This window comes from Actinia tenebrosa, unplaced genomic scaffold, assembly GCF_029948245.1.
Source record: "Actinia tenebrosa isolate PJP-AT-01 unplaced genomic scaffold, QUT_ActTen_1.0 PGA_scaffold15__27_contigs__length_11533743, whole genome shotgun sequence".
NCBI classification, from domain to species: Eukaryota; Metazoa; Cnidaria; class Anthozoa; order Actiniaria; family Actiniidae; genus Actinia; species Actinia tenebrosa.
In genome coordinates, this window is record NW_028292575.1 from 10267601 (window position 1) to 10290245 (window position 22645).

Consider the following 22645-nt stretch of genomic DNA (forward strand, 5'->3'; position numbering starts at 1 on the left):
TATTAAATGGTTTCCTACCGATAACATTACAGCCCTATAGTAGTACAACATATTTAATAAAAGCATCAACATTACAAATTGGGTTGAATTTCTATCATATTCTATTTCTAAAAACTACGAACGAAATCGTTGACTTTCTTCCGGCAGCACTTGCTTCATGCGTTGAGCTGAACCAAGGAACCAAAGTCCTGTTACCATGGAAACCATTGTGTACAAAACTGTAGGATACCATCACAAGAAGGTGGGAGGGATGGGTCAGGTGTTTGGACCTGGCAGAAGCCAAGGTTAAGGAGAGGAGCGTATTTATATGATCACCATAAAAACACCCACGACGACTAGTACAAGACGTATGAACCAAAAGGTAACGACTGCAAGTCTCGGCCATTGAGAAAAACCAAAAAAAATCGGATGTTCAACTTTTCAGAAGGGAAAGTCGAAACTAGACCCGAACTTTTTACACGTCTGGTCAAAATTTAGCGGATATTTTAGCGATTTTTGCCTAAAGTGTTGGAATATTTTGTCGTGATTGAATGGAAGTTGTTGTTCATTGATTGTGTAGATCATTAAATTATTAATTGATAAATAAAACAGGGTGAAACTATAAACCAATGCACATGAAATAGTACACATTTTTACAGTGCAATAATGATTGATCCACACGAGGACGTAACACACAGATATTTACATGTTGCCCTCTCAGACTCGATTGCATGCAGACACGTGACTTCAGGATCCAAAGTCAATGGATGTCTTGTCCATCGGGTTGAACTGATAACTACCACGACCATCCATGTACAACACGTACTGCAACAACAACAACAACAATCAAGACAAATGTTGCGTAATGCTTTGGGAATACTCAAGGGTATAACTGTAAACTTTGGATTGCGTTACTAATATAGATAACTATTTAGTAGAATCCCCATCATCATAATTGCTACCATCGCCATCATCATCCTCATCACTATCATCATCAACGTTATCACCATCATTATCATTGCCACCATCACCACCATCATCGCCATGATCATCATATTACCATTATTGTCGCCATCACCGTCATCACTACCATCACCATCATCATAGCTGTACTACATACCTCGTGATATTTCCATAAGGACTTCCTGTGAGAGACCGTGAACAATGAAATACCAACCTAAAAAATTAGGATTTAACATCTAGTCTTATTAATTTGAAAATCTGCGTGAAATATTTGGTGATCAATACTGACCTCCCTACAGTGAGTATACATGAACCCTTCCACATCTACACTAACAGCACTGGTACATTCATCTAAGATGGCGAACTGTGGCTTATGGTAGAATAACCGCGCCATCTGAAGACATGATGACAAAAGATCGGTCAGTAATCTTATCTATAAACGCATCAGCATCTTTCCCAGTCATCCCCACCCTCTTCCCCCATCCTTTCCCCCACCCTCTCCCCTCCACCCTCTCCTCCACCCTCTCCCCCACCCTCTCCCCTCCACCCTCTTCCCCACCTTCTCCCCTCCACCCTCTCCCCCACCCTCTCCTCCCAACACACACACATAATTTTGATATACAATTCAAGGTATGAAGATAAGTTTCTTACAGCTATTCTTTGTTTTTCTCCTCCACTGAGCACATCCATCCAGTCCTGAGAAAACAAGACCATGTTACTCACGTCAGAAAAAAGTGACCAATGAGCTTTCTATAAATTCTACCCTTTGAGCGCTGTCGTCTTCCCGGAAAACACTACAATGGGTTGCCCTGTGTTGGTGTGCAACACTGAGAACGACGAGTGCATTTGTCAGCACTGCACGAAATTTGCCAAAACTATTCTTTGAAAAAAAATTGTAAAATTTTGAAAATTTTATGCGAAACTTGAGCGACGTTCCGAGTGACCTTTCATTTTCCTCCCTAATTCCAGAGTCTATTTTCTCGATCTCTCAACGCCATTGAACGAAGGATTAACCAGTAAATATTATTCGTTATTGTACTACGTACCTGTATACTGTTCCATCCTCCTTCTCTCTCCAGTATGTAACTCAGTTGAACCTGCAAGGAAGTGAAGATAAAATCACGAGCGTCGTTACACGAATAGTGTGCGACAAGCTAATCCTGTTTCATTGACATGTCCGAAAAAAACGTTTTTGGCATAAAATGCGTCGTTAATCGAAGCATCTTCATAGCAAGATGACAGTAGAAGATAATAGTAGAAGAGTATTTTATTTTTATTTTATTTAGCTTCGCCAGCGATGGAAATGAGATTACATTAATTGACAGATAGACTGGACCCCAAAAAGTGGTGGATGAGTTTTTGGGAGGCAGCGCTGGTCCATAGATCAAGCTGACTTCGTTGGCGAGAATCGGCGCATTAGCAGTGCGCACCACCCGTGTATCTTCCCGTAAGGATGTACATCTAGTAAACATGTGCGTACTTTAGATTTACCTGAGTAAGGAATTCTTCTAACTCTTTATCAGATATTCCTTTTCTATCCTGGTCTGCCTTGGTATCAGGGTATATGACCTGGTCACGTAGTGTACCTAACGTCATGTAGGGTCGCTGTAGTAATACAAACACAAATAACATCATTAGTAGTTCATATGATCATGGTGTATAAATGCAAGCTTGCTGATCCAATATCCAGTAATCTCAAACCTTAACCGTATCTTGTACTACCAAAATATAATAATTTATATGACGTCCTTTCAACAAACATCCTTGCCACTAATCAAAGCGCGCAAGATCCAATGTCCAGTGATCTCAAACCTTGACCGTATCTTGTACTACCAGAATATAATACATTTATATGACGTCCTTTCAACAAACATCCTTGCCACTAATCAAAGCGCGCAAGATCCAATGTCCAGTGATCTCAAACCTTGACCGTATCTTGTACTACCAGAATATAATACATTTATATGACGTCCTTTCAACAAACATCCTTGTCACTAATCAAAGCGCGCAAGATCCAATGTCCAGTGATCTCAAACCTTGACCGTATCTTGTACTACCAGAATATAATACATTTATATGACGTCCTTTTAACAAACATCCTTGCCACTAATCAAAGCGCGCAAGATCCAATGTCCAGTGATCTCAAACCTTGACCGTATCTTGTACTACCAGAATATAATAATTTATATGACGTCCTTTCAACAAACATCCTTGCCACTAATCAAATCGCGCAAGATCAATTCTCGTCCAATGAATAATGCTTGGATAACGTATCGTCAAAGTCACGGCACGGCACATCACAGCAAGTTGTTTTACAATCAGATATGGTTTAATAAGACTACGAGACATACCTGGGGGATATAAAACAGTTTACTTGGATTAGGCTTGGTGACTTTGCCTCCAAATAAGGGCCAAAGCTGAAAAAGATTAATAAAAATATTTGCTGTTAGCTAAACATGATCAATTTATCAGACATTAAGAGCTTGATAACGTTTTCATTTTGATATACATCCTATCTCTTCACTGATAGGCTCTTTATCACACTGATATAGACTCGAAATGTAAAAATAAATCCTAACTCGATTTCTGGTTGCTCAATTTGATTCTACCAAGAAGTCTTTTTCGAGTCTTCAAACTATTATGTACGTTATAATCTCAGCATGGCACAAGACCCTACCATGCGTACAATAACATACGTTACATTCCTAACATCCATAGGAAGGCGGCTCTCTTACCTCTCCTAGTATCCTAAAGAGAGAACTTTTACCACAGCCGTTTGGACCACACACTAACACGTTCATACCAGACCCGACCTGACAAAGCAATACAGAGGTTAGGGAGCTAGACTACAGGAAAATAGGGGATGGATAGAAGAGTAATAGTGAAATAGGGAAGGTATAGCAGAGCATAGTGAAATAGGGAACGGATGAAAGAGCATACTGAAATAGGGAAGGGATAGCAGCAGCATAGTGAAATAGGGAAGGGATAATATAGAGATAATTAGGCACAAAGAGTGATGAACAACAGAGGAACTCAGGAACATGATGGAAATTAGAAGACAGGGGACGTCATTAGGAAAAGAAAACCAGGCAGTAGGGGAGATAATATCTAGAGGGGTGTAGTAGAGGGAAACGAAGGAATACAAGGAGATGTGAGAATATCTGAAGAATGAAGTGTGGAATATGATGGTATATTGAGCAAACTGACCTCAAACGTCATATCATCTACCAGTACATCACCATTAGGAGTTACAAGAGGGACTTTCTCAAACCTGGAAAAAAACACAATTAAGCATGAGATAAAAGTGTATTTTGTATGGTTGTGAAATGGCAAGGTGCTGTTGTGTATTTTTCACAGCCAGCATATAACGTCTCTGCCACCCAGTTGGCTCAGTTGCTTGAGCACAGTGCCTGTTGTGTGAGGAGGTCATAGGTTCAAGCCTGGCCAGACCAACGCTCAGGGTCTTAAAATAACTGAGTAGAAGGTACTGCCTTTGTAATTACATCTACAAATAATTAGACTTCACGTGGCTCGGATGACCATCTTATCATAAGATATAGAGGGTTACATGTGACTTCATCTTACCTTATAAGGTAGTCTTTTTCTATGATCTCGCCTCGTTTTCGTGTCAACTCAGATGCAGATATTTTCTTGCCCACTGAATCAAGAAATCAAGACTTCAGAATAAGATACCTCTTCTGTTGTTTGCTGTACATATATTACACATACCTCCCATCTTCTCATCGTCATCTGTTCTTTTACTTTCAATCAATGTCCTTTGATATACCCCACGATTAAGGTCCTTCAACACATCCATCAGCTCTGACACTCTGGCAGTGAACCTAACAAGACAGATAAATGCAGTTAATGACTGTATAATACAGCTGTATTAGTATGTAATGCCTTCAACCAAGGACATATAGTAACTTACCCTGCAAGTCTTGTCATCTCTCTGCCTGCTAAAACTAACCGACCAATAGCTTCAGCCATTTTGACCAACATACGACCACTTCTGTAGTAATCCTGGTAATCAAAACAACAGACCAAGCCATCTATTATTCCATTTTCAACAAGAGAAATGTACAGACATGTGCATTGACAATATTTAATTTTCATTTTGTAGGTTTATAATGTGTTCTTTAATCACTTCAGTTGCACGGGGAGGGGAGGGGAGGAGGAAGAGGGTTAGCTAAACCTTACTTTCCCATTCTCTCAAATATTAAAAGGGGAAAGATGCAAAATGGTTCCTTAAAAGAAAGCATCCATACCTCCATCCTGACATCATGAGCACTGTTTCTTAGTTTAGGGTTTGAATTTGACAGGAATGGTCTACTGACCACATAAAAACCACAGATAGTAGCAACATCTGGAAACAACACAACAATATTAGAATAGGAATAGTATTAGGTGCAGCAGGTTGACAATGATTGATGATAGTAATGGTGGTCACTGATTATAGCGATGATGAGTGATAATGGTGATGATAGTAATGATAGTCACTGACGATATTGATGATGATGATGAGTGATGATGGTGATGATTATCACTGATCACAGTGATGGTAGTAATGATGAGTGATGACAGTGATGAGTGATGATTATCACTGATCACAGTGATGGTAGTAACGATGAGTGATGACAGTGATGAGTGATGATTATCACTGATCACAGTGATGGTAGTAACGATGAGTGATGACGGGGATGAGTGATGACGGGGATGAGTGATGACAGTGATGAGTGATGATTATCACTGATCACAGTGATGGTAGAAACGATGAGTGATGACGGGGATGAGTGATGACAGTGATGAGTGATGATTATCACTGATCACAGTGATGGTAGTAATGATGAGTGATGACGGGGATGAGTGATGACGGGGATGAGTGATGATAGTGATGAGTGATGATAATGATGGTGATGGTGATCACTGATTATAGTGATGATTATCACTGATCACAGTGACAGTAATGATGATAAAATGATGATAATGATGTGGGTGAAACTGTGATGATCACTGATGATAATGATAATAATAATCATGATAAATGAAATGTCGATATGTCATAATAATGAAAAATATTAAAATACTTCTTACATTTGGCAATGATGTTATCAATAATTCCCATGCTAAACCGAAACTTGACAAAATCTTTGAGATGTTCAACCTATGACAGACAAATAAAACAAGTCATTACAAGAGGTTTGATAGAAGCTGCTGACTCAAGTGCTATTACCAGCCTTCCAAAGGTAGATTCAATGGTGACTTTCTCTCTCTGGTTGCCTTGATAGAATGCTACCTCCTCACTGAAAAGATAATTAATATAATATTGATCAATAATATGCATATAAGAATGGTGTTACTAATCATGAAGATGGTGATAATTATGATGATAATGATGAGGATGCTGATAATATTGATGATGTTGATGGTGATGTTAGGGTGATGGTGGTCGTGATAATGATGCTGATGATGATGGTGGTGATGATTTTGATAATGACGATAGTGTTGTTGATGATATTGATGTTGCTGCTGATGGTGGTGGTAATGATGTTGATAATGATGACGATGTTGATGATGATATCGGTGATGATGATGGTTGATGATGATGCTGATGCTGATGCTGATGGTCATGCTATTTATGATGATGGTGGTGATGATACTGGTGATGCAGCAGCTGCTGCTGCTAATGATGATGATGATATTTATGTTGATAATAATTGATTGCTATACACTAATAGTTACCTATTTGTTATAAGTCTGGAGTTGACATATCTGAACTCTCCTTCCAGATGTTGTTCCTCTACTGTCATTTTACCAACAGGACGACGAAGTCTAAATAAGTGCCCATATATCAGGGTTAATGACTGATAGAATACCAAAACCTTTGTTGTAATATGCTCTAACTGTATGCAGCAGTATGGAGGAAAGATTTAGGACATACCTTGTCAGAATTATACCAGATAAAGCAAGATATCCCAACATCATTGCTGGACCCTGAATATATATTATATAAACCATCAATACTTGAATGAATGAATATAGAATATATAGCTCTGCAATACGACTATTTCAAAAAGGTTGTTGAAGGTTTTGTTGAATGTTGCATGTTGCATGTTGCATGCTGCATGTTACGTGTTGCATGTTGCTTACTTAACTTGAAATGTATTATATTCATATGGAAATAATGTAATTACAGGAAAATGTACGGAGGAAAAAATGCAAATAATAAACCTTATGCTTATAGTTCAGTTCTCTTTTGGAATAGAAGTATTTTAAAGTAAATATGGACACATATTAATAATCAATTGCTTTACCTGCATTCCAATGGCTCCACTCAGCTTGTGGACATATATTATGATATCAAGCAACGGCTGTCCAAGATGATAAAAAAATTAGTGAGATTATAAAGTGTGACCAGATATATATTCCATATTAGTGCAGAAAGTTCTGGCACAAGCTAAAGTCACAACACAGGAATAAAACAAGCTGATCAAAGTTGGGTCAATTCTAACCCCAGGGTTTACAGATGGAGGAAAACTGAAGAACAGAATGTTATATCCACCCTTTTCTAAAACAAGAAGTCTAGATGTTTTAACACTATTTTTTTTACCTTGCTGAGATTAGAATAAAGCTCTGCAAGACAATTACAAAACTTGTCCACATCCTGAAAATGAAAAAAATGTAAAAAGATTAAGATGGGGAAAATAAATGCTTGGGTTTCCTGTGTCTTGAGGAATGGAAAACCCACCACAGGCAACCCATTCTATTTATTTTCAACTAACCTGAGTAAGAAGCTGATCAGCATTGGCTATTCTGTTGTCAAGGTTACTCATCTTGTAATATGTAAATCCACTGGGAAAATAACACAGTTTCAAGATTTTTACATAAGTTTTGCAATTTATTGATGTTGAAATATTAATTATACTAAAATGTGAATAAAACAAAAGTAATATTATTAATTCCTTAAGAGAAATGAAAAACTGTCACATACCTTAAGTACTTGCCAGTAAGATGTAATGTGAGCTGTGTCCTGAATCTCAATTTTAACATGTTAAGGCCATACTAAAATGAATAAACAATATTCAGGATTTGAAAAACAAAAAAACTACTAAAAGGGAATCTGTTGAGTATACCGTAGTGGGCAGACCAGAATGTCGCTTACCTTTAACAGATTATTGACTATTGATATCTGTAACGGAATAATAATAGAGCTTAGTTACCATAAAGTTGTGTTTTGATTATCATTCTCATTATATCATGAGTACAATCATATATGTGTGTGTTGTACGTAGACTATAGGAACACCAACGATACAAGTCCTGCGAATTGATAAATGGTTATGTGGCATAGAGGAGTGAGAAGCAAATAGATGTATATATATATATTTTAGTTATAGTTTTAAGTCTGATAACAGCATGGTAACCAGCATCAACATATTATACAAACTTAGCAACTTACTAAAGGCATGGCATAGGCAAATTCCAAAAGATTATCCTTGAATCCTTTAAAATTCCCACTAATAATTGATCTAAAAAAGAAAATAACACAATGCGCAGCATCTGTCACCAAGGAATATAGGCTCAAAACAAAGACAACATTTAACAGTGGTCATTTAAGAAGCAATATGGAACTGAAAAAAAATAGTACCTTTCAATAACTGTTCCATTATGGATCATCCATACATCGCAGTATGTTCTTACGATCAGAGAACATGCTACCAGCAACAGATATCCTGTCTGAAAATATAACATAACATAACATATACATTTATGCTCCTGTGTACTATACTGTAATCATGGGAGCCCTGAGGGCTATTGGGATCCCTGTGTTGATCTTTAAGAGAGCAGCCATCAAAGCAAGTTTGTAAGCCACATTGTCTGTGTAGTACCAGTTCAATCCAAAGAACATCCAACACTGTATTGTAACTAAATTCTAAGTATAAGACAATAAAACAATGTCATTTACCTCTGGTGAGAGTAGTCCAGGAATAAGGATCTTCAGTATTCTCATCAACCTCCTGTACGTTAGCTAACCAAAATGAAATTGAAAGATGGATAATGAGAGCAAGATGGGAACTCATGATGGAATGGGCCAATCAAAATTGGTACAGGTGAAAAGACATTAAGAATAATTTTATAATTTTCATCTTTCTAAACTACATAAAATTCATTTTTATTTCTTTTCATTCATTTTGTTGAAGCAAAGGGTAATGGTGATGTGAAAGTTCAGTCATCTCTTTCATTGTTTTTCCTTCCTGGGTGTAATATAATTAATAATTACAAATACTGATACCTAAAGAATACTCCATCAACTGCAGCTCTCTCCTTTTTAGCAGCCTTGTCCTGAAACCATTAGAAATTAGTCATTTAATCAATTTATTTTTTGCAGCCTTGTCTATTGCTATATGTTGCATACACACAAGACATTTTAATCAGCTGTTAATTTACCACATCACAACACTGCCATTATCAAAATGAAATAATGGTAACCATATGGAGTAAGAGCTCAGGAAATGATTATGAGCTTCAGATGGGATACAAATCTGGCACATTTCTTTCTAAAAACCCACCGTCACGTGTAGAGTTGATAAGTGCTTTGAAGATTTTTTAAAGTTTTAGATCCCAACTAAAGACATTAACAATTTTGCTATCTGCAGATACCCTCCCCTCTGAAACCAATTGAGCACCACCTAGCCTACCGCCGCCCCCCAAAGATGTACCTTTTCTTATATTTAATAGAGACTTGTTGTATAGCTCACTTAATTAACATTACTTATCAAACTGTGAAGCTAACCTGCTCTAATGATATGTGTAAATCCAGAGCATCCATCCTGAAAGACAAGATATGGGTTTTATTCTAATAAACAACTTAAGGTATTTTAAAGAAAGCAAGAGAAAAAGTGCAGCAAAACTTGTTTCATAAGCTTGCATCACAATGACGAAGCAATTTCTTCTCATTCAACATACTTTTTCTTTCTTTTCTCGTGGTCCCTGAGTTGTTTCTTCCATAGTAGAAAGATTGTAGCAGCAGCTGCAGTAACAAGAGCGCCAGATACTTTAGGAGTGATGAAGGAAGAAGGGTTAGTCGAGAGGATCTTACTGAAGGCCACCATCTTGGATCGCGTTGTCGAATGATTCTGGGACCAAATGTTGAAAACAGAGAGAGACTGGGGAGAAGACAAAAAGTTGTGACGCAAAGTGCGCGCATCGAAATAAAAAGTCAATTTTTTTTTTTTTTTTTTTTTCTATCCTTAATGTAACTTTGTCTTGTAGAAGTTATTAAGTTAATACGCTGGGACACTTTTAAATCGAGCGCTGACGTTTGTATGCGAGGCGCAAGCAGATCTGAATTTTCCCCTGATGCATATGTAGTTTAGTTTTTCAAAGTGCGTCCCACATGGAAAAGAATTTCTATGTATGATTACCCATCATCGATATAATTGTCTCAACGGGTCTGCTGTTCATAGCAAGGGGTTAATCATCTATGGTCTAGGAGCCGACTAACCTCTCCCTTAGGCTTCGGCCGAGCTTCCTGATCAGTCTGTAAATCCAGGGATAGCGGTGTCGGGGTCGAAATCTCCGGCGTAGCCGTAAATGCTTCGCGCTGCCATACTGCGCTTCAGCACAGGGTCTGGAGGTATGGTCCTTAATTAGTCAATCAATAAAAAGAATCTAATCCTTTTCCCAAAAACAAATTGCTTCCAAGCTAGAATATATTTTTAACTTTTAAATAGACCAATTTACAAAGGACAAGGAAAAGGAGAAAGAAGTAGTTGCCTGACACGTAATTTATTTATGCTCCAGTATAAGGCAAATCGATCAAATTCTGTACTATAATATCTCAATTACCGATAAAAAATAAATTGTAAAAACTTCTATACAACAGATACAATGGCTTGAACCTGCCTAATATATGAATTGTCTTTCTGATAACACCTTAAAGAAAAGTAGTAAAACACATTAAAACGCCTTTTATTTAGTATTCATGAAGCTAAGTCTAGTTTTTCATCATTAAATGAACCCAAAAGCCATGATGACTCAAAGCACTCGTCAGACAGAGGCGTGAATCCCCTCAGGGGTGTAGTGAGTCGCTTTTGTTTAGTACTCATAAGTAGATAACTTTTATTATCATCATATTGCTTTTTGTATTTCGAATTTGTGATGGAGTATTTTCTTTTTCCTTGTTCATCTTCTTTGTTTCTAAGTGGAAAGTAGTTGCTCTCGCCACTGCGCCTCCTGCAAATGCCATCACCTTCATGATGTCTTGGATCCTTTTTGCCGGAATTCTTCGCCAGAAGCTTTTTATTCACTTGTTTGTTTTCTGTTTGGACTGATTGCCTTAAGGAATGATGCTCAGTATAGATAGGAGGTAGGAATGCGGACATCTTCTCGCTGTGTTTTGTTTCTTGCACTACTGATTGTCCTGATGCCTTTTCCTCCTCGTTATTATTGCGCGCAGCATTGTCGCACGAGGTACTGTAGTTCTTTGGGCTCCCCCCTGTATATCTAGAACACAGGCTATTTTGGCAGCATGCTACATGATCTTGGCCTTCAATTAACGGTAATTTGAAGCTATCCCATTCTTCCCGTACAGAAGAAATCTCGCTGTACCCATGACGAATGTAAACTTGACGTGCGCTTGTTAGCGGTAGGCGTGGAAGATCAACCTGTATTGACATATCGTTCTCTCTGCAGGAACCAGGCCTCTCCTTGTACAGCAAAAGAGAATCATAGAATGTATTTGCTGAAGTTTGACTGAATTTCTTCGATAAAAGACGGTGTTGTATTCTCCATGGCTCTTGTCCTTTTATCGTTTCTCTAATTTTTGAAGACGCGTTGACATCTGTTTCAGCATCGCTGCAATGATTTTCCATCTGTTTTGTTGGATCAGTTTGACAGTCATGAAGTTGATTGGCTTGTGTCTCCTCAGCCTTTCTGCTAACTTCAGTCTGGTTGTCACCAATTTCAGTCTTTTCCGATGCTTTTCTCTGTTTGGTCGTTTCTTTAGCGATTGTTAAAGATTCCTTTCTTTGGCAAACTTTATTGCACCAAAGTTCATTCAAAATTTTGCGCTCGGCCTCCTTCATTGCTTTCTTTCTTTCTTGGAGAAGCGAAAGAAGATGCCTGAATAGCCTTTTCTCTTCTTCTTTCGTTATGACACAATGTCCAAAAGTTCTTGTCAAAGTTTCAGGTTGTAAGGTTGTTTCTAATGTGATGGCATGACTTTCATCATTTCTTGCCTTTCTGATGATGTCTTTTGTGTTCGTAAGGCTGCTTGATTTCCTTCCTTGTTCAGAGCTTGTCAACAATTTCTCATCTTCTAGTCCTCTCAACTTTGTTACCTCATTCTTCTTGAAGGTTTCTACCTCCTTTAGCTTGTTAAAAATGGGCTTTAACTTCTGCTGCTGTACGCATCTTTTCCTGATACGACTTGTCAAGTTCTTGTTGTAGTTGATCTTAGCACTAGTGTAGATTGATGGTCTATGACACTTTGCATTCTGTAATGCCATCAGAACTTTATGTTTCTGGTCAGGATTAAAGTCACTTGTGTTAAGAATACCATCTCGAAGGCCAAGAAATTGGTACTCTTCGATGGAGCATTTTTGCTGACCCATTATCTACAGCCTGTGTGTAGGATAAAATGTCTGAGCTTCCCGACTCTTTTAGCACTGACTTAGATTACCAGGTGCAGATAGCACTAGTTTTGTCCAGGCGGAGTCACTAGCTCTGTTTTGTCGGAACGTTACTTCATCTTGAGTTCGTACCTTTGTACTATGACTTTAGTATCTAACGTCCTTAGTCAATGTTTGGATTGGCATCGAGAGAACTTAGCACCATGTACTACCTGGCTAGTTCAAACTAACATGCTCTAGATTACTCATTATTAGTTAATTTGACGAAGCATGCAGAACATGGTTTAAAGTTTGCACATTTCATTAACAAACCAATCTTGATCTACTGTTTCCAGGGTCTCCTATAGACCTTCATGATTATCAGTATGACGAAAGGGTACGTGGGTCAGGTATATCATATTTAGCAGAATAACGCGTTCTTAATTAACAATCAACGATACAATGATATCAAGTGGAGCGGCAAAGTTAAGACATCCACAAGACAAAAGATCATCGAGTGATTATATTATCTGATTTTGCCTAAAACAAATTAGTTTTATGATAATCTGTTTGCCACGAAACAACACGAATATTGTTAGCTTGCATACAGCCCGATAACTCTGGATCGTCCTGATGGGTTACCTGTGGTAAATAAGTAAAAAGATTCCTCTTATTCAGCGACAGGTCGTGGCGAAATCACTAAACAAACTAATCAATAATTCTATCTCTAATTTTTCAAATTTTTGAAAACAACAATTCCATTTTGGGTTCCCTGTGGATCTTAGACAGAACGAAACTGGGTACTACTCGTCTTCTCATCCTAAGCACACTCTTAACGCTATTCCGTTCTCGCAATTTCTTCGTCTTCGTCGTTTGTGTAGTGATGATCTTGATTTTTCTGTTAAATGTTCTGAGATGCGTTCCTTCTTCCTTAAGCGTAATTATCCTGCTCATGTTATTGATCGCGCCATTCTTAAAGTTTCTACTATTGATCGTACCACCGCTCTCACTCCTCACACTCGTCCCTCTAATGACCGCATTCCTTTCACTCTTACGTATCATCCTATTAACATTTCCATTAAACCCATTGTTAACCGCAACTTTTCTCTGCTTGACTCTGATACTCGCACTTCTGCTATTTTCAACAACCGCCCTCTCTTTTCCTATAAACGTGATCGTAATCTCCGTTCTTTCTTGGTCAAGGGAGTTCTTCCCTCTAACAAAGAACCTGGTACTTTTCGCTGTTCTCGTAAACGTTGTTATACTTGTCCTCACATAGTCTCTCACACTTCTGTTGTCGGTCCTAAATCAACTGTTAAAATCACTGACCATTTTGTTTGTACCACTTCTAATGTTGTATATTGTATTAAATGTACCCGCTGTAATCTTTTGTATGTGGGCGAGACTGGCCGCCGTCTTGGTGATCGCATTTGCAATCATCTTTATGATATTCGCAATAACGATCCCACCAAACCAGTTTCCCGCCATTTTAATCTAGCTAACCATTCTCTTTCTGACTTCATTGTTTTCGGTCTTTCTTTGCTTAACGGCAACAATGATTGTCGCAAGACCAAAGAAATGCGGCTTATTCACCTATTGGGCACTCTTAGTCCCAACGGGATTAATGAACGCTTTATTTTCAACTAACCTTTTCTTTTGTCTTTTGATTGTTTGTTTTTGTTTCCTTGCCTACCTTGCTCTCATTGGTTTCTTTTGTCTTATTCTATCATATATACACTCCTTTCTACCACTTCTTTCTCTTTTACTCCGACGAAGGACTAGCGTCCGAAACGTCAGTAAGTTTTTTCATCTTTTCACGGTGTATAATTTACCTTTTCATCATTACTGGGTACTACCAGCTGATATGTAACAGTTGCTTGGCAACCATTATTTTGCTAGACGCCATTTTGTAACAACAGGATTCAGTAGAACATCAAAGAAAACTTGTTCTGTTTTTTTTATTGAAATTTTAGCATTGATCGCTGTAAGATATGGCATCCAAGAAGGCAGAGAGACCAGAAATTAACTTCGTGCATCAAAATGCAATTTTATGCGAAACAATCCAGAAAGAACAGCGTAACCAGCAGCTGTACACCAACTACAGCGTCAACCCGTTCAAGAAAAGTAAGTCACTTGGTTGTGTTCTTACATTGATGTTTAGTAGAATCTTGAGATTAATTTGATATCGTCTGTTTTATTTTCAGTGTACACATTAACTGGAAAGCCGAATTCAGTGCATGATTCTGCGGACGGCGAGGAAGATGGTAAGGTTATTTTGTCTTCTCGGAATCCACAGGAAGATGAAGACATTTTGAAAACAAATTCACACAATTCTTTACTAAAATTAACGTACCGTTTGATATTTTCAGTGTAGTAAAGTTAACAGAGAGATATATTTCTTTTTCTAGATAATTTTTTAAAGGTAATCAAAAGAGCACACCAGACTCCCGTAGAAAAGTTTGAATTCCCACAAACATCGTCACAAGAATATGGATGGAATACTGCACCTCTGGTACGTATTTGGCTTTTATACAGATTATGTGTGATGCAATGTGTGTCAGTCAATAGGAAAAGCCTGGAAATAAGATGTACTATAAGATTCTTATTATTATTGTTATTATAAAACAGTAATCCCAATGATTTTAGACTATAATAACTTTCCTTGCTCTGTGATTGGTTGAGCAGCCAGTGATTATAAAACCATATTCACTTCACCTTCATACTCCATTTTACAGTTGTGATCAGTGACCATGAATAATAGTTCCAAGTTGATGATGGCTAGTAAACACTAGCGTGGACTGCGTCGGTGTTTCTAATGAAACAGTTATCGTAGATTGATAAGTTTTACACCTGGCAACTCCAACCTTGGCTTGGAACTATTATTCATGGTTACTGAATGGAACTGTGAATGGAGTAGTGTTAAATATAAAAGGACAGTTAAAGATGACATAAATATTTCTTCTAGTTGCTATAGCAACTTACTAATCATTCTCCCATTCTCATTAGATTGACAAGACATGGTATGACGAGCGTCTTCACCATCCACGTACACATTCTGAGATCACAAAATACATGGATGCGGCATGGAGAGTAAAAGAACAGTCTGAAAATATGAACTAGAATAATTGAAGATTGAATATTTTATATGATATGCTATTTGTTTGTGCATGCATTGTTCATACCAAGTGTCATTCATATGATGTATATTTCATTAGTATCGAATATTTTATATTTTATATGATATGCTATTTGTTTGTGCATGCATTGTTCATACCAAGTGTCATTCATATGATGTATATTTCATTAGTATCGAATATTTTGTTTTCGTTGACCAAAGAAAAATATGAAAAACAAACTGATGGCTTGACAAAGCAATCAGAGCTAGAATTTAATGAGGAACGAATCGTAATTAAGCAAAAGGAAACAAAGTTGTTAGAAGATTGTTTGAAAATGGTTATGTTTTGAACAAGTGTATATGTCAAAAGACAGAAAATATTTAAAAACTTGTTTTGCATGCAGTGGTTATACTTGTCTTTATTCTTATGACTGGTAATAGTTACAAGCAATCAAAGTAAATGTGCCATCACTTCCCTCTCCACCTAAACGGTGTATAATTTACCTTTTCATCATTACTGTTTCATTAGAAACACTGACGCAGCTCACACTAGTTTTTAGCTAGTTATATCTCCACCTAATCAGAACACTGCTCTATCATATTGCATCCCACTTGGTTGCCATAGTTACCATTAATAAATACAGAATTATGGGGAAATAATTTTTCTGTTTGTTAGTTTTAGACAGTTTATCCTTTCAAATTTTTCTTCTAATAAGCTAATATTGAAGCACACATTTTGAAGAGTTTTTTAAATTTCTCATAGGGACGAACAATCCCGCATTATTTCAATTCACATTGAAGAAATCTCGCTTTTGTTGCGTATTTAATAAAGTGCATCCGAATAAAAGACTTAAAGGTAGGTCTGTTATTCCACGTACCAAGATGGTCCATTCATTTCAATTAATCGTGGCTGCTGCCTTCGCTGTCCTTCTCGCACAATCTCAAGGTTAGTGTTTTGATTAAAAGACTTTATCAAGAGAAAAGAAAAGGAAGAGGCAAGGATGTACACACCTGAGGAGGAGAAAAGAGAAAACGAAGTTGAAAACAAAAAAGAAGGAAGAGAATAGAAAGTGTAGAATGTTCCGCCAACCAAAGTGGGATAGTTTAAAAAAGTTCCTTCTGAAAAATGCGGAGAATAGGCCACATAAATGAAAGTTAAAGCAAATTTATTAAGTTTCAACTAAGAATCTAAGTAGATGAAAAAGCTTTGATAATGCTTACTTTCAGGTCAAACACAGCCAACTGAAGATGATTTATGGCAGAAGATCAACCTTCTTCCAGTGTGTTTTGAAGCAAAAGGGAATAAACCAGGCGAACTCACATATCTCTCTAGTAATGTGTTAGTTGGTGCAATGAAACTGGTCCATCAAAGTGGCACTATACGATGCGCTGCTAATCCGGCATATGATAGCAAATGGGGCTGTAACGTACCCGGTATAGTAAGACTTCATTTATTTTAGTTAAGCAATTGGCTACTCATTTCTTTATTTCCAAGTTCAGTAACTGATACGTTCAGTGGCAGATTTAGTGGTTCCGTGGGTTCCCTGGAACCCCCCTTTTATGAGATCTTGTGAAACCAATCATTTTCTTTACGCTTAGTAGAATGAAATTGAATCCTCCCAGGGGCGGCGGAAGCTGAAAAAGTTTGGGGGGGCACTCCAATATTTCACGGTACCTTGAAATGACCCCCCCCCCCCCTCCCTGTTTAGCTTGATTACAAACGTGTATGTGTGATATTTCAATCAGTAACATTTTGCGCGCATTAAACCACTTGCAATTGTGCTGAGAGACACAAAAATGATGCAAGTCGTCGCTACATATATCGTATATTTTTTAGATACAGAAAATTATGTAATATCAAAATAATAAATAATGGTAATCATAACCAAGTCTCATGGTTTTTTTTGTGTGTGTGTGAGGCATTATATTCTGGGGGGGCCAAAAAATCTAGTGGGGGGGCCAGTGTCCCCCCGGCCCCCCCGCTTCCGCCGCCCCTGCCTCCTTTTGTGAAGTCAACTTTACCAGCTATTTTTTCGTGGCTGCCATTTTGGAACCCCCCCCTTTTTCAATTGCTAGATTCCCAATAGAAGTTAGACAAGAACAATACATCTATATAGGATTCCGTACACTCTTTCTTTCAAGTCAAACATCTTATTTTAGTACTAAATTCATTTTTCTAGGTTCTCTGAATCTTCTCAATGTGGTAGTCACAGACAAGCATAACAACGTCGTGTACCCACTACAAAAATACATGAGCAAGAACCATGCAGGCGGTCTCTGGTACAACCTCCCGTTCATCCATACTCTCTACTCCAAGGAACTGGTATTCACCAATTATCTAGACCCATTCTTTTTCCCTCAACACTCGACGCTGAAGATCTGGTACGGAGAGGATTTGAAAGACTATTACGAGAGTGACAACTTTGGTCGAGTGTGTGTAGATGTGTATATACATGGGCTTTGATCTGCCACCCAAAAGGCACTGGGCCCGAGATTGTCAGTCTTGTGCTTAAAATTCTAAAGGTTTTGGGTACGATCGTTAATTGGGGGTTGTATGTTGCGTAAGTCTTTGACAATGTTAAGCAGCCAATAAAGGGTATCCAGGCTTGTTTTTCTGTGTATCTTAATTCTTAGAACCGTTAATACAGAACCCTGAGCACAGGGATCATCCAATGGCCCAACATTTTTTTGAAATCCAGCGCAGGGCATTGACTTTAACAGGATTTGAAGGTAAGCTATAGCTGTTGTACGAAGTGGAATATACTTTTATGCACACCGTCCGGCAGGCAATACGAACTATCAGTAGAAACTAGTTGATATCAGTTTGCAAGTCTTCAACCTCTTCACTACTCTCCTCTTCCAGGTACACCACATCATCTGGCGTAGCTTCCTCGTACTGTTGGTACTCAGAGATGAGGTCGCTAAGGTTGGAATCAGCCTAAAACAAACAAACAAAACCTTCTTCACTATCAAATACATTTCTAATCTTAATAATAATGCCTTGAAACTCCACCCAACTCCCCCTCACCCCTCCCCTCCTCGGGTCACTCCTCGCGTCATGTACCCCGCCTAGCTTTCTTTCGGGGTAGGTTGGGGTTGATACAATACTAATTTAGTAAGTGACACAAGGTTATGGTACCTCTGTGAATTCCATCGCATCCATACCCTCTGCAGTGTACCAGTGAAGGTACGCTCTCCTCCTGAACATGGCGGCAAATTGTTCAGTAAATCTTTTAAAGGCTTCTTGAATGGCTGTGCTGTTGTACAGAAATGTCGCTGATGACGTCATTCCTTTTGGTGGTACGTCACACACGGCTGTCTTTATGTTGTTTGGGATCCATTCCACGAAGGAAGATGAATGGACGTCCTAAAAAAATGAGATAGAGAATGGGTCGAGTCTTTCTAGCTGAATGACCGCTGACTTACATCAACAGTGGGCGTCCTACACGGAACTTGGATCCTAACCACACAGTTTTTATTTTTTGGTGAAATTTTGACAAAACGTCACTGATTTAAGATTTACCTGCATTTCTAGCATTGCGTTCTCCACGTCACGCATAGACAGTTGACCTCTAAACATGGAAGCTACAGTCAAGTACCTTCCTTGACGAGGATCACATGCTACCATCATCCCTTGCGACGTAAACATCTGATTGGTCAGTTCAGATACACTGTATGATCTGTACATCTCAGACCGCTGACTAATGAGTGGCGCATGCGCAGGGATGAAGAAGTGAAGGCGCGGGAAAGGAACCATGTTTACTGCCAGTTTACGAAGATCTGCGTTCAACTGGAAATGAAAAAAACTAAAATGAGACCGCATCCCTTTCTTATTAGTTATTTAACCACATTGATGAAAAGAGATAATGCTACCTGACCAGGAAACCTTAGCGACGTAGTAACACCACTCATGGTAATGGCTACCAGTTTGTTCAGTTCGCTGTATGTCGGTGTTTTCTTTCTCAATACATCAGAATAAATACTATACAAAGCCTCGTTGTCAACACACACAGCAACATCCGCCAAGTCTACTAGGTGATGGAAACTTAATGTCGCGTTATACGGCTCAGTGACAGTCTCCGATACCCGGGGAGATGGGAGAACACTGTAGGTAGATATCAATCTATCGGGATATTCTTCACGAAGCTTTGATATCAGAAGTGATCCTAAACCAGACCCAGTCCCTCCGCCGAGAGAATGGGCGAGTTGGAAGCCTTGGATCGAGTCACAAAATTCTGCTAATTTTCTTATACAGTCCATCGCTGATTCAAGGAGTTCTGAACCCTCGGTGTAGAAACCTTTTGCCCAGTTGTTTGACGCACTGGACTGACCTGCACAAGGAAAAGAATCGACAACTAACTCAGCTTGTATTTGTTCTATATCAAATCAATGCTAAATAATTGATGATTATTCGACCAATAATCGTTACCATAGATACAGTTATCAGGACTGAATAGGTGTCCATATTGTGACGATCGTAACGAGTCGATAGAGCCTGGTTCGAGGTCTATACAGGCTGCACGCGGGACGTAACGACCATCTGGGCAAAAATGAGAGAAAGAAGGAAAGAAATGAGAAAAGAAAAGAAAATTTATTAATACATGGGAAAGAATAGGAAGGAGAATTTACAGACAAATTTTCCGTACCTTGTTTCTCGTCGAAGTACACGTTGACTTTATCCAGTTGCGCAGGAGCGTTTCCATGGTAAAGACCTTGTGGATCAATCCCATGCTCCTCTGCGATAACCTCCCAAAACTATTTCCAATATATATAAATTTTAAAGAAGTATTTATGGTGATAATAAATGTTTATATGTTTTCATCATGAATAACTGAACTTCAACTTCAGAGAGTTTAATTTATTCATCCAGCCCCAGATTCTTGTTGGAGTTTTGACGGGTCACCCGCAGATACTCAATCTGTGTTAAGCCAAGCTACGGTATCAACGCTTTCATGCATTTTAGTTTAAGTCGACGCCCCTAGATAAAAGACAGCCCATTCCAGCTAGATGCTACAAAGCACAATTTTAGCCTTTAAAATCTAATAAATTTGGCAAATTTCTTCATCAGTTTAAAATGAACTAAAGGGATTCCAAAGTCCAAATATCTGTTCTGACATGGACGTTGAACGCGTGTTACATTCCACAGCAGGCAAACGATCAAGCACCTGCTGCTGGGGTCTCAGATTTCTCAAGCATGAAGAAATACACCAAGGTGAAACGCCTTCTATAACAAATATTATAAACACGAACAATACGATTTTATAACTCTTCACTCCTATCCCTAAAACAATAAACCGTAGTAGTTTTAAAGATATAAAATTTGATTTAAAAACGTATAAATATTATTGACTATGACCGATTTTTGCGTCTCCTGATTTTAAACACCAAGTTGTGGTACCCGCTTACTAAATGAAATTTTTAAACATCTAGATAGGGAAGTAAATTTTTTTAGTTCTAAACTGAGCACTAAGTCGTGATGCTCCCCCAACGTTACACGCTTTGTCTGCATGGTTTAAAATTATTTTCATTCAAAATCTTGAAAGAAAAACTGGTTACCACCTTATTCAACTATGTTCCTTCACACTAAGTTGAAATTACAATAACCGTAGTTGTAGACAATAGGATTATTTTCAAAATATCTAACGAATGAATGAAGAAAATATAACATTTATGAAAAAAGTGAACGAGAACAATGTGGTTGTGTTCAAACAAACCGCAGGGCGATTAATCGATCAAAAACATGTATTTTATTTCTAGAGCTTGTATGTAACTGTTTTCAGTTATTGAAAGCTAAAGTTAAAGACCATTTTCTACACTCATTGTATTGTTTACCAAGTTGGCCTTAAGATGTTACTGGAAAAAAAGTCTGTTCGTTTATGCTTATAAAACGCTGTTACTATACTAACTTTGGTGCTGACTTGATTCCCGCATTGACCAACTTGCAGATGGACAATGTCTCTCATATCAAACTTATTTAAGTCCACCAAAGATTTGATATTTGACTTGTTTTCACAATAAACAGAATGAAGGACGTCCAAGTTGATTGGGTCAGTTGATTTGAAGGCTATCATACTATAGCACCATGTAACAGCCAATCAGTTACGAGTTACATCATGTCCTTGCCTTAACGGTTTGGTAGTTCCATGGTGTCAACGATGGGATGTACGCACGATCGATTCGCTGTTAGGTGCCAAAACCATGCTAGATTCCAATAATATTTGTAGAAACAATATTCGTCATTTCAAATAGGAATAAGTCAACACAACCATTTGCCGTCATTTTCTGTTCAATATATTTTGTTGTTCGATATTGTAAATGATATCAGTCGACATTGTAAATCGGATAACACTGATCTCATGATAAGAATGTCCAGCGTCAGTCAGTTAACAATGTCTTCGTTCGTGTTGTTCTGTTAAAACCAAAACATTTCATTTGTTTATTGGACTTAAGAAAATACCAAGCAAAACATATTACAATATTTGATATGCAGTAAAAATGCCTTTGGCGGATTGAGTTTTTTCCAATTGGGCGGAGTTAATTCTTTATGAATGACTTTACGTCCGCCAATAATCGTGCTTATCATGACTAGTACTTTCTATTGGAGTGTAACGTCACGACAAGATATTGACAGGAATGCCATAAGCTTCAGTGGATTACGTTCATGTTAACCTGAGTATCAACTCAGATTACGTTCATGCCAAACGTCGAACTTCACATGAGCCGAACCTAATGACATCAAAGAAGACCGCATTGTTATCCACTGTTACAATTAGGTTCGGCTCATGTGCAGTTCGACGTTTGACCTGAGCCTTACCTTGAAGCTTCTCTTAAAAAGTCGACCTAAGGATAAAAGAGTACTTGCGTTTGACAGGATATCAACTTCTAGTGGTGCGGAACGATTCTCGGGTCACTAGAAATGATAAGATTTTCAAGTGATTTCAATTTTCACCTCTCCCATAACGAAGCAGGTGATGGAG

General features: G+C 38.1%; 4 protein-coding genes across 5 annotated transcripts; 2 read left to right on the plus strand and 2 right to left on the minus strand.

Moving 5' to 3' along the window:
• Positions 1–37: 37 nt before the first annotated feature.
• On the minus strand, positions 38–10070 carry LOC116287936 (ATP-binding cassette sub-family D member 3). Of its 2 annotated transcripts, XM_031694643.2 has the most exons (29): positions 9909–10070; positions 9736–9772; positions 9235–9284; positions 8908–8959; positions 8590–8678; positions 8401–8470; positions 8105–8131; positions 7934–8004; positions 7725–7794; positions 7553–7606; positions 7257–7313; positions 6884–6936; positions 6685–6774; positions 6176–6245; positions 6037–6106; positions 5211–5308; positions 4874–4965; positions 4672–4784; positions 4528–4600; positions 4150–4213; positions 3678–3755; positions 3294–3359; positions 2434–2547; positions 1989–2039; positions 1594–1638; positions 1232–1336; positions 1100–1156; positions 686–804; positions 38–269 (listed from the first exon to the last, which is right to left on the minus strand). In XM_031694643.2, the coding sequence occupies exons 1-28, from the start codon at positions 10052–10054 to the stop codon at positions 727–729; spliced, it is 2040 nt and encodes a 679-aa protein (XP_031550503.2). In that variant the 5' UTR covers positions 10055–10070; the 3' UTR covers positions 38–269; positions 686–726. The 2 variants fall into 2 exon arrangements, with proteins under 2 accessions (XP_031550503.2, XP_031550502.2); XM_031694642.2 differs by having other exon boundaries at positions 38–804.
• A 4369-nt stretch (positions 10071–14439) lies between these two features.
• LOC116287974 (cilia- and flagella-associated protein 144) lies at positions 14440–16069 on the plus strand. The gene is made up of 4 exons (XM_031694690.2): positions 14440–14677; positions 14758–14817; positions 14962–15065; positions 15560–16069. Exons 1-4 carry the CDS (start codon positions 14545–14547, stop codon positions 15671–15673), a joined length of 411 nt encoding a protein of 136 aa, XP_031550550.1. The 5' UTR covers positions 14440–14544; the 3' UTR covers positions 15674–16069.
• A 363-nt stretch (positions 16070–16432) lies between these two features.
• On the plus strand, positions 16433–18279 carry LOC116287973 (uncharacterized). The gene is made up of 3 exons (XM_031694689.2): positions 16433–16614; positions 16896–17102; positions 17849–18279. Exons 1-3 carry the CDS (start codon positions 16551–16553, stop codon positions 18130–18132), a joined length of 555 nt encoding a protein of 184 aa, XP_031550549.2. The 5' UTR covers positions 16433–16550; the 3' UTR covers positions 18133–18279.
• LOC116287972 (tubulin beta-1 chain) lies at positions 17783–22645 on the minus strand. The gene is made up of 7 exons (XM_031694688.2): positions 21575–22645; positions 20315–20423; positions 20098–20208; positions 19542–19999; positions 19192–19458; positions 18808–19035; positions 17783–18606 (listed from the first exon to the last, which is right to left on the minus strand). Exons 1-7 carry the CDS (start codon positions 21737–21739, stop codon positions 18478–18480), a joined length of 1467 nt encoding a protein of 488 aa, XP_031550548.2. The 5' UTR covers positions 21740–22645; the 3' UTR covers positions 17783–18477.

Coding starts and splice junctions, on each gene's coding strand:
- LOC116287973 (XM_031694689.2), top strand. CDS start 16,551: ATGGTCCATTCATTTCAATTAATCGTGGCTGCTGCCTTCGCTGTCCTT. Junction 16,615..16,895: donor CCTTCTCGCACAATCTCAAG/GTTAGTGTTTTG, acceptor GCTTACTTTCAG/GTCAAACACAGCCAACTGAA. Junction 17,103..17,848: donor ATGGGGCTGTAACGTACCCG/GTATAGTAAGAC, acceptor TCATTTTTCTAG/GTTCTCTGAATCTTCTCAAT.
- LOC116287936 (XM_031694643.2), bottom strand. CDS start 10,054: ATGGTGGCCTTCAGTAAGATCCTCTCGACTAACCCTTCTTCCTTCATC. Junction 8,471..8,589: donor AATGGAACAGTTATTGAAAG/GTACTATTTTTT, acceptor TTTCTTTTTTAG/ATCAATTATTAGTGGGAATT. Junction 805..1,099: donor CCTTATGGAAATATCACGAG/GTATGTAGTACA, acceptor TTGTTGTTGCAG/TACGTGTTGTACATGGATGG.
- LOC116287974 (XM_031694690.2), top strand. CDS start 14,545: ATGGCATCCAAGAAGGCAGAGAGACCAGAAATTAACTTCGTGCATCAA. Junction 14,818..14,961: donor TGCGGACGGCGAGGAAGATG/GTAAGGTTATTT, acceptor TTCTTTTTCTAG/ATAATTTTTTAAAGGTAATC. Junction 15,066..15,559: donor GATGGAATACTGCACCTCTG/GTACGTATTTGG, acceptor CATTCTCATTAG/ATTGACAAGACATGGTATGA.
- LOC116287972 (XM_031694688.2), bottom strand. CDS start 21,739: ATGATAGCCTTCAAATCAACTGACCCAATCAACTTGGACGTCCTTCAT. Junction 20,000..20,097: donor TCCTGATAACTGTATCTATG/GTAACGATTATT, acceptor TTCCTTGTGCAG/GTCAGTCCAGTGCGTCAAAC. Junction 19,459..19,541: donor CGCTAAGGTTTCCTGGTCAG/GTAGCATTATCT, acceptor TTTCATTTCCAG/TTGAACGCAGATCTTCGTAA.